General features: G+C 44.1%; 1 protein-coding gene across 1 annotated transcript in view; it reads left to right on the top strand.

Moving 5' to 3' along the window:
• Positions 1-10,075: 10,075 nt before the first annotated feature.
• HCN2 (hyperpolarization activated cyclic nucleotide gated potassium and sodium channel 2) overlaps positions 10,076-11,665 on the top strand; it is a 39,581-nt gene continuing 37,991 nt past the window's right edge. Inside the window, exon 1 of the mRNA XM_053465250.1 lies at positions 10,076-10,531. Within this exon, the coding sequence (XP_053321225.1) occupies positions 10,110-10,531 (422 nt within the window). The 5' untranslated portion in view covers positions 10,076-10,109. The remainder of the gene's footprint in view (positions 10,532-11,665) is intronic.

The raw sequence follows: 11,665 nt of genomic DNA, 5'->3' as shown, positions 1-11,665 counted from the left end.
CAACATTGGAGCTGGAGCATTGGCCTGCTCTGGTCTTCAAATGCGCCATCCCAGACCCATGTGCATACACTTAAACAGTGTAGGCTAGGGAATATAAAATGTTATTTGCAACCGAAAGATCTTATGAAGATCTGATCAGACTGGTCACCATTAATCTCAAATTAGAATCTAACATCAGTGCATATGGTTATTACTAGAATTATTGCCTTTGCTATTATTTCTGTTATACAGATATATAAACATTATTTTGTTAACTATGTTAATCCATAAGGAAAAGTATAAGGAAGCACTTGATTACCTCCTAGAAATGAATCTTTATAATACTTACATATGTGTGTTTATGATAGCCAGGGATGGAGTGTGGCAGACATAAAATACACTTCTTTACATTGAGATAGTTGGAGGAAGGGCAGCTGGCTAAGGCTGATGTATTCCAGACACCTTTTCTGTAACTGGTTATGACTTGTAGCAAGTCACACTATGCAATATATCCAATTATTCTCAGATCCATCAGGATGAAGGACGGTTTTACTGCATTCCTTACATCACTGCCTTGTTGTTTATCCTGTTAATACTGAAATTATTTTTCACCACATAACCGGGATTATTTTAGTCAATAAATGGACACATGCGCCATAAAAAAACAAACATTTTTAACCTTTAAAACAACAATGCATTTCAGGGCAGCTGAGACTGTGAAGATACGAGTGACTCATATGTTGTTTTGTGTTAAGAGGGTGACCACTTTTTGTGGGTTCCATCTGACTATAATTTCTAAGTGGATGAGCTGGTGGTACAGTATTAATTTCCCTGTCTACTGTAAATAAGGATGTAATGATAGATAACTGGTGACCAGGAAGGGTAACCACCAAGTTGCTAGACAGCTGTGGTGGGAGTGGGGTCTTTATGCGGTCTTTCATTAAACAATGGACCTATTGTTTTATCAGTTCTTTGATAGCTTACTTATAAAACTGTTTTCATCTTTTCCCAAATATAATCTGTTTACATCTTCTATCATATTATGGAAACAATTTTGTATGCAACATTTCAAAGCGATTTGTCCAGGCATACAGAACATAAAGCATAGAAAAAAGGAAAATAAAGCTGTCTTTGTGTCAGGGACTGGGTCCATACATATGACTGTAATGACCCAGAGCGCCCAAAGATGGTGTTCAGGAGTTATTGCGCAGTAGCAGAGTTGGGCACGGCCTGGTGCAGGGCGACTGCACTCACCCGGGTGTTGAGCACCTAAGGTTGTGCAACCACATACCAGGGCCCTGACCATAGCAGCGGATGTTGTCCATAACAAAACAAAGTGATATCCTGCAGGCACCCTGGAGAGGGCATGAGACATAGCACTGGAATCATGTGTAGGATGCTGCAGGCTGGGAGTACAGAAGCTGAGCAGAGAAACAGCTGAAACATAGCAAGCAAGGGGAACAGAGCGTGCAAGGACAGGAAGACCAAACAAGAAACATAGCCAGACAATACATACACAGTACAGGACACAACAAAGGACAGGGAACAAGGAACTCAAGGGATGGAGAGAGGAACCGAGATCCTCAGATGATTCAGGGAAAAGAGGGCAAAGGCACATAAAAGACTGACACAAATGGATACAGGAACTAGCCTAGAACTATGTGATAACAATTGGAGATCCTGTCACATCATATGGCCATAGTATGCTTAGCCCACCACTATGCCAAAGTACTCCAATTTTCGGTGGGTCCTAACGCTAAACCCTGCCTACTAAATTACGAATAAGCTAAAACTAAACATTGAACCTAAACACAGAACCAAGACGGACATACCTTTAGACTGCAGACTCTGACAAACATAACAAACGGGTGGGGCACACCTTATAAAGGAAGCAGAGCTGAAGCAAAGAGCAGAACTGGAATCAAGGATTCAGAAGCACAGAACAGAGCATATGGAAAATCCAGGAACGGATTACAGCAAAGGGGGGGAACTCTAGCGAGACAGGGGGAAACGAGAGAAGCAGCTCCGCAGCCTTAATGGGTACAAAAATTCATTCTCTAGATCACTCCAACTCATGTAACATTTTGTTCTCAGCTAAAAGGGATGCCTTATAGTATTTAATATAAATCTTAAGTATAATGTTCTTAAAACAATTCTTAGTTTCTTGTTGCAATGGATAAACAATAATCACTGTGTTTTGAGTTATTTTGAGGGGACAGCAAATGTACACTGTTATACAGGCTGTACTCTCACTACTTTACATTGTAGCACCGTGTCATTTCGTCAGTGAAAAGATATAATAAAATATTTACAAAAATGTGAGGGGGTGTACTCACTTTTGTGAGATACTGTATATGCTAGCAATGCATTGTATTTTGAAAGTCCTATCCATATATATATAAAATCTAACTTAATACAAGTTGGTGAAGAGAACTTAGAGTCGGTTTGGGTTACAGTACAATTTGGCAAAAGTAAAGTAACTCGCATAGGTGTGATTTATAGACCCCCAGGACAAGTAGAAGAACTCGATAATCTACTAGTGGAGGAAATAGCTAAAATGACAGTGAAGGGGGATGTTATAATCATGGGTGACTTTAATCTCCCTGATGTGAACTGGAAAACGAAAGTAGCTGGTTGTACCAGGAGTGCGGATATTCTAAACTCCTTATTGGGATTATCTTTAAAACAGGTGGTTGAGGAACCAACTCGTAAGGAGGCCACATTGGATTTAGTGTTCACAAATGGAGATTTGTTAACAGATATTTCTGTAGGTGAAAGTTTGGGATCTAGTGATCATCAGTCTGTGTGGTTTAATATACAAACAGTGACTGAGTCACACCACACAAAAACAAAAGTTTTAGATTTTAGAAAAGCTGACTTTTCTAAAATGAGAAAATGTATAGAGGAGTCATTATCAGACTGGGGCAATTTAAATGGTGTTCAGGAGAAATGGGATTTTGTAAAAGCTGTTTTATTGAAGATAACAGAAAATTGTATTAGGTTGGTCAGTAAGAGTAAAAAATTAAGGAAACCGCTGTGGTACTCTGCAGAAGTGGCCAAAATCGTGAAAGACAAGAAGTTAGCCTTTAGTAGATACAAAAATACCCAAAGTGAGGAAGATAGACAGATCTATAAAATTAGGCAGAAAGAGGCAAAGAAAGTTATAAAAACTGCCAAATCACAGGCAGAAGAGCGAATTGCCCTATCAGTAAAAAATGGAGATAAAACATTTTTTAGATATATAAATGAGAAAAGGAAAGTTAAACAAGGATTAGTTAGACTAAAAACAAAAGGCATATATGTAGAAGAGGATAAAGGTTTAGCTGACTGTCTCAATGAATATTTCTGTTCAGTTTTTACAGATGAGAATGATGGAATGGGACCTCAGTTGGGAAAAAAGACTGAATCATTTGAAATATGTGAGTTTATCGAGGCGGAGGTTTTACTTCAGTTGTCTAAGGTAAAGACAAATAAGTCGATGGGGCCTGATGGGATACACCCCAAGTTATTAAAAGAGCTTGGGGGTGTACTAGCAAAACCGTTAACTGATATATTTAACGAATCATTGGTAACGGGAGTTGTCCCTGGGGATTGGAAAGTAGCGAATGTTGTGCCTATACACAAAAAAGGCAGTAGGGAGGAGTCGGGCAACTACAGGCCAGTTAGTCTTACATCTGTAGTGGGAAAATTAATGGAAACAATGTTAAAGGAAAGGATTGTTGAACATCTGAAGTCACATGGCTTTCAAGATCAACAACAACATGGGTTTTCCTCAGGAAGATCTTGCCAAACAAATCTTATTGATTTTTTTGATTGGGTGACTAAAGTAATTGATCAAGGTGGTGCAGTAGACATTGCGTATCTGGATTTCAGTAAGGCCTTTGACTCTGTCCCACATAGGAGACTTATAAATAAACTGCAATCTCTGGGTTTAGATCCCAATGTTGTTGAATGGATTAAGGAGTGGCTGAGTGACAGAAAACAGAGGGTTGTAGTCAATGGCGTATATTCAGAACAAGGTCTTGTTACCAGTGGGATACCTCAGGGATCTGTACTTGGACCCATTCTCTTTAATATTTTCATTAGTGATATTGCAGATGGTGTTGATGGAAAGGTATGTTTATTTGCCGACGACACAAAAATTTGCAACAGGGTTGATGTTCCTGGAGGAAGAAGCCAAATGGCAAACGATCTAGGTAAGCTGGAAAAATGGTCAGAGCTGTGGCAATTGGCATTTAACGTGGATAAATGCAAAGTAATGCACCTGGGGCATAAAAACCCAAGGGCAGAGTATAGACTATTTGGTACTGTCCTAACCTCAACGTGTGAGGAAAGGGATTTAGGGGTAATTATTTCTGAGGATTTAAAGGTAGGTAGACAATGCAGTAGAGCAGCAGGTAATGCTAGCAGAATGCTTGGTTGTATAGCGAGAGGTATTAGCAGTAGGAAGAGGGAAGTGCTCATGCCGCTGTACAGATCACTGGTGAGACCTCACTTGGAGTATTGTGTACAGTACTGGAGACCATATCTCCAGAAGGATATAGATATGTTGGAGAAAGTGCAGAGAAGGGCTACTAAAATGGTTTATGGATTACAAAATAAACCTTACCAGGACAGGTTAAAGGATCTTAACCTATATAGCCTGGAAAAAAGACGGGACAGGGGGGATATGATAGAAACATTTAAATACTTAAAGGGAATCAACAAAGTAAAGGAAGAAAGTTTATTTAAAAGAAGAAATAAAACCGCAACAAGAGGACACAAGCATAAACTAGAGGGGCAAAGGTTTAATGGTAACATCAGAAAATATTACTTTACGGAAAGGGTAGTGGACGCATGGAATAGCCTCCCAGTGGAAGTGGTAGATGTTAATACAGTGAGGTCATTTAAGCAAGCATGGGATAGGCATAATGCCAAGCTAGATATAGGATAAGGGCAAGTACTAAAGGAGAGTACTCAGAGGTTGGGCAGACTGGATGGGCCTTCTGGCTCTTATCTGCCGTCACTTTCTATGTTTCTATGTTTCTATGTTTCTATATATATATATATATATATATATCCAAACAATTTCACTAGCCAACATCTTTCAAATGGTAAGTTTCTGCTGTTCACCTGCATTAAAGTAGAGGCCATGCCCAAAAGATTACACTCACCCTTTTCTGGCACAGTAAAAAAATCCGTTGTGTGTCCTTCACCCTTCCCACTGAAAAGCAATTAAGAATGAATAGTAAACAAATCACTAGCTAATGAGCTTGTTAGTGTTTTTTCGCTGCCAGGATTGTGAGCTTTCTGTAAAAGTGACAACATTGCTCAGTTAAGCAATCAAGAATATAAATAGACCGTAGTATGTAAAAATAGGTAAGTGTATAGCTTCCTACAGTATGTTCCTGTGGGGTATTTTATCACTGGGTTCCTGTGCCTAATTAGAAATCCAATTATAGACTTACTGATGCATCATACTCTGTGTGTAGCAGCATAATTACCAGATTACAAAGCAACAATTAGCAAAGCAGACCACGATTTAATGAAAGGAAAACATCTTCATTGGTACAGTGCAAAAATATGTGTTCTCGGGTCTGAGTTGCGATAACACCAGGTGACCATTGACTATGCTTTTTTGCTTTTCTGACATTTTTTTTATAGCTAGGCTGTGCTATGTGTTACTAATCCTTCTAATTTGTTATAGCCCATTGTAAACAGAAATGTCCGACACCTTGACAGAAATTTGGGCTTGCCATACCATTATAAATAACCTCCTTTGTATTTTTTTTTTTTTTTGGAAGAATCTGATCAACCAGTCACAAAGGGAAGGCCAGATGCATGCTGGTTAAAAACTAGAAAGTATAAAATCATACAATGTTACTAAAAATATTTGAAAAGTGATACCAACTAACCAAAAAACTATGGCTGCTGTTGTGTATCGTCCACCCTGCCTAACTCTTGTACTATATCAATAAATAATAAAAATATGTGTAAGCAGGGCCGGCCTTTGGGGTGTGCGACCTGTGCGACCGCACAGGGCGCCACACTCCAGGGGGCGCCGCCGCCGCCGCCGCCGCCGCCGCCGGGTCCTCCCCCGCCGCCGCCGCGGGGTCCTCCGCCGCCGCCACGGGGTCCTCCGCCGCCGCCGCGGGGTCCTCCTCCGCTGCCGCTGCCGCCGCCGCGGGGTCCTCCTCCGCTGCCGCCCCCTCTGCACCTAAATGAAAACGTTGTTTTTTTTGTTGTTGGTTTTTTTAACTTTATTTAATAACCTCCATGTTAAATAAAGTTTTTTTTAACTTTATTTAACATGGAGGATGTTAAATAAAGTTAAAAAAACCAACAACAAAAAAAACAACGTTTTCATTTAGGTGCAGCGGGGGCGGCGGAGGAGGAGGACCCCGCGGCGGCGGCAGCGGAGGAGGACCCCGCGGCGGCGGCGGCGGTGGCAGCGGAGGACCCCGCGGCGGCGGAGGACCCCGGGGCGGCGGCGGCAGCAGCGGCGGCGGTGGAGGACCCGGCGGCGGCGCCCCCTGGAGTGTGGCGCCCTGTGCGGTTTGAAGGGGCAGAGGGGGGGTAGTTTGAAGGGGCAGAGGGGGGGTAGTTTGAAGGGGCAGAGGGGGGGGTAGTTTGAAGGGGCAGAGGGGGGGGTAGTTTGAAGGGGCAGAGGGGGGGGGTAGTTTGAAGGGGCAAAGGGGGGGGTGTAGTTTGAAGGGGCAGGGGGGGTAGTTTGATGGGGCAGAGGGGGGGTAGTGAGGGGGGGCGCCAGAGGAGTAGTTCGCACAGGGCGCCGGAACACCTAAGGCCGGCTCTGTGTGTAAGAGACACCTTTAACTATTTATCACCCTCCACATTCTTCATATTTTGCCTCAATATAGGACTATCTTAGATTGCTATGATTTATTGGTTATGTGTTGTTGTGGAAATCAAATGTTGTGCTCTTGAGACCATATACCACAAATGTGTCTGTTGTCCTTTTAGCTAAGATCAAGTGAGTAACAGGGGAAAGCTTGATCCTCTGGCCTTAAGGTGCCTTCTGCAAGCCCCCAGGGCAGTTTTCTTGGCCCACTCACAGTTTGGTTGGGTCTCATCACTGTGGGGAGCAAATAAGTACACAAAGATCACCCAGATGCTACATGGCTTATTTTTACCTCCCTGGCCCTTCTGGGCCTGGTGAGGAAAACATTTTATACCAGCTGAAGGACTGGGGCCTTATATGGCTTGTTTATCGATTTATCTCACGATTACACTCGTTTGTGTGTACACTTGTTTGTGTGTTATTTTTTGCCTGTTTTTCTTAAGTATTGGAAAATGTTGCACAGTGTAAACAGATACGAACATTGATTCTGTCAGGACCCCAGTGGAACTCACCTTGGTTCCTGCAGTTCATGGGCCTCTGTCTCTCTCCTTCTCCATGCCTGCCTGCATTTCTTTTCTTGTGTACTGCTCCTTGGCACAAATGCCCTGTCACTTCTTCCTTATATATCCCTTCAGGGGACATGGCCTAAGCGGGTGGTTGCTTTAAAAGGCAGCACTGAGTGTTACTCCGTGCTCAGTCATTTTGATCCTCTGTGAGCTCCTGATTGTGGTTGTGTCTTGTTACTTACCCCTGGATTGTGAGGCTGTAGCTCGGCTTTTTAGCGAGAGGGACGGTTGATGCCTTGTGGCTCTCACCTCTTCCTGAAGGTTACAGTGGTCTTCCTCCTTGCACCACGAGGAGGAGCAAGAAGATCCAGCCCTCCTTCGGGCGAATGTCTGGGAGGGAAGGAAGGGGAGGCATATCTCCACAGGGAGTGCCTCCTTAGAAGATGCTGGGGTTCAATCTTCCTTTGCAGCTCTTAATCTGAGCACAATGAACTTCAAAAATGAGCTGGAATGATTTGCCTTTAGTATTGCTTTGGGTTTAACAGAGGGTGCCAACCTTGTTACAGCTCCAGTGTCCACTCAACCCACCCTTAACTGGACAGTGTAAAAAAATCCTCCAAATGAAAAGAAAATTAAAAATATAAAGCACAAAGTCAATCAGTGGCAGGAAAGTACTCCCTTTAAAACCAATAGGAAAACATCCCACACTTGCGCACTGGGGTCTAAAGAGACCCCTAAAGTTTGTCTGGGAGTAGATTCATAAGGTTACTCCTCCTGAAGCGGGAGTGCTATGGGTAGCCTACCTTGGGAAGTTTACAGTTATGTTTTCTCCTGCTATCTATGAAACAGATTCTGGAAATCCCAAAAACTAAATATTAGTCCAGTAAAAACAGGTATTACACCATACCGTAATGCTCTTTTTTTTTGCATTCACTTACGGTAAGTGGTGTAAGCAGAGGCACAGGTAGGATATTTGGAGGGCAAATATGGCACAGACAGGCTATTTATGGGCACTGAAAGCTGGTGCCATAGATCGCATAGACAAGCTGTTTGGGGTAAAGGTGGCACAGGTAGGCTGTTTGGGGGCACAACAAGCTGTTTGGTGGCAAAGATGGCACAGACAAGCTGTTTGGGGGCACTGACATCTTTGGGGACAAAGGTGACACAGGCAAACTGTTTAGGGCAATGCCAAGCTGTTTGGGGACAAAGATGACACAGGCTGCTTGGGACCACATATGGCACTGATAACCTGTTGCTTGGTGAACTCAGGGATGGCAGGGCAATTTTCACACTGAGGCCACGTGGTTTCTAGTTACTTGCCTGTACTAGGGTGTTATAATTAGCATTCAGTTTAAACTATTATAATTTCAAATATCCACGTCCAGAAGGCTCAATTAAGTTCACTGTAACTATTACTGTTACTCTTACCCAAACACAGAGTTATTAAATATTAAAATACCAACATGGCATAAACATATGCATGGAAAAGATAGAGACACGGGTAATTACACTGATGGGTTACAGAAATACAATAAAAGACCACACAAAGCCACAGTTCTCACTCACACTTTCCTGTAAAAGTGAAAAGGTAAGGGTCCACTAATTTGGAACCTACCTTACGAAATGGGGCTAGAAATAAGCATACCTTCCAACATAAAACATGGCTAAACATGGAAGCCTTTTTGGGGGGTGTAGTTTGAGATGCAGCTTGTGGTTTATAATGAGTTTTTTTGTGAATTTGTTACGTCATCACAGATGTTTAATGATGTAAAGCATTTAGAAAATAAAAAGTAATGAATTGTGTCGCCTTACGCATTTAATGTTGTTTCTGTGCATTGTGACTTTTGGCACTGCAGGACATAGACATACACTAGGCACACATTCTTATCTCCTAGGAAAGTGACTCAGGCCCATTTGAGATGTATGGATAAATGAATATCTGTGCTAGAGAGGTGCAAATAAAATAACCCGTGATAAATAAGGGTCACGGTGGTTCAACACTTTAGTGGCTATAACGGTAACCTAGTTTCTATATTGACATTATTCATTATGGAAAGCATGTTCAGGCTCCTCCAAAATGGACACGCCCCCGCAGTAGAAGTTATTACGCAAATTCAGGTTCCGCCCACAAACTAAAAAAACCTTCCCCAATGACCCACTATGCCTGTACCAAAGCAAAACTACCCCTAATTTCACCCATCGTCACCTTCCTCTCGTATCCCTTCCTACTGTCGCTGTGCGCCCTATCCCCGCCCCCTAATACTGCCCTGTCAATCATACATTTTTCCCACCCCAGAAGGCACGCGTAAGGACTGCTCCTGTCTTCTACCTATTTATTAATTGTCTTTTTGCAATCACTCCTCCGTTAGAAACGCCTACAACTTGCCTGTTTTCCATAGCCTTCCCAACCCATTCATGCTTCCAGCTTCCTTATTGGACCGCATTCGCGTATCTGGGCCGACCCTACAACCTGGCATCCTCTTACTACTCTGCCTAAACAATCTGACAAGGATTTGGCGTATTCTTGCTCTCTATTGGCTAGCTCATACGTCCGTGCCCATTTTTCCTCCTGCTACTTGGTTACTTTACACAAGGGATCCCCCCTCCTTTCTTTGTCCTAACTGGATAAGCGTTTTTGTCCCCTCCTTCTCAAAAGCAATTGGTTCTTTCTTCCGAGAGGTTCCGCCTCTTTGGGTGTCCACGCCCTGCTGTCCCGCCCTCCGCTCACTCCGCAGGTCCCCGCTACCACGAACGGGCGGGGAGGCGGCAGCTGTAACGCTGCGGGGATGAGGGGAGTAGAGGCAGCTGCCGCTGGAGCTGCAGCGGCTGAGGAACAGCAGCCCCGTCCCGCTGGGAGGCGGGGAACGCGCAGCCCGTGCAGCTCGGCAGGGACCCCCGGTACCGGGAAAGGCAGCCCGAATGGAGAATGCAGGCGGGAGTTATCAGAGGCGCCGCCCCGGGAACACAAGGTGTCCTTCTCCACCGAACCCCCACGGGGGTCCTCACCGGAGAAAGAGACGGAAGATGGAGAGGCCGGTGATGGAGATGTCCGGAGCAGCTTCATGCATCGCCAGCTCTCTGCCATGCTCCAGCCCGGGGTCAACAAGTTTTCCCTGCGGATGTTTGGCAGCCAAAAGGCAGTAGAGAGAGAGCAGGAGAGGGTGAAATCCGCGGGGTCCTGGATCATACACCCCTACAGTGACTTCAGGTACCTCGACTGGTGGTGGGGAGTGGGGGGTGAGATGTTATGTTGTGGACAAATAGGGGCTGAGGAGGCCAGTGAGATGGGGAGCTCATCGTTGTGTTGTAAGGCAATGTGGAAGTTTGGGGTAACCTGCCAGTGGATGGGGGGTGTTATTTCAATGACTGCAGTGCAATTATAAGAGGGGCATCAGAAATACAAGGGTGAGATGAATGATGCAGGTGGGGAGAAAAAGACAACAAAGGACAAGCCAGGGATGCTGGGCTGTGATAGCATCTCATGTGTAAGCAATGTCAGGAGACGTGGGTCAAATACCCTGCCGGTCCAGGGAGCCTAGAAGTAAACCATGTCAACCGGTGCTTAGTACTATGTGTGTAGGCGGCTGGAGGTCCGGGATCACTAACGTGCTGGTCCTGGCAGAAAGGTGTTAGAGGGTGAATCGAAGGTCACTGTGTCTGGCATGTGTGTGCATATAGTGATGGGGAAGAGAAAGGAAGGACAGGGACGTCAAGCCAATGGGCATCTATCAGATGTGTAGCTTGATGAGGCTGTATCTGACATCATATTAAAAACGTTTTGTTTGTGTTCCAAAATGCCATCTGTGCTTTTTTGGAACCCACTAGTAGTTTCCCAACTGAAGCTAGGTCATCACTTCCTGTGAGCATCCAAAGCTTAGAAGGTTAAACCTTGAAACCAGACAAGAATGTCACCACTGAAACCTGGCCCTGGTGCATTGAGATGGATGCTGTAGGCGTATTCCTCAGATCATCCAAATGCTCCCCACACCTCACCAGTCAGGTGCTGAAGTTCTCAAGAAATGTTGGATATTTGCCTAGATTGCAGCTCGGAACCATTTCTGTTTTGGAATAGAATGACATGGTATTTAGCTAGGTTGATATGCATCAGCTCTTCTGCTACAGATAAGGCCTCCTCCACAGGTCTGTCTAGTATTGAATGGGTTACCAGCTCTCTCCTCCCTCGCCTGCTACTGTTCAAGGTTGCAATGTTCTTGATGTATGTAAGCTTCAGTCATACATCACCTGGATAACGACCTTCCATATGCAGCCAGGGCATTAATACGTTCCTGATTTATGTAGTTAATATCTTAACGCAGAACATATAGACACAATGTGACAAATG

This window comes from Spea bombifrons, chromosome 1, assembly GCF_027358695.1.
Source record: "Spea bombifrons isolate aSpeBom1 chromosome 1, aSpeBom1.2.pri, whole genome shotgun sequence".
NCBI classification, from domain to species: Eukaryota; Metazoa; Chordata; class Amphibia; order Anura; family Pelobatidae; genus Spea; species Spea bombifrons.
This window is presented reverse-complemented; position numbering and strand designations above follow the sequence as displayed.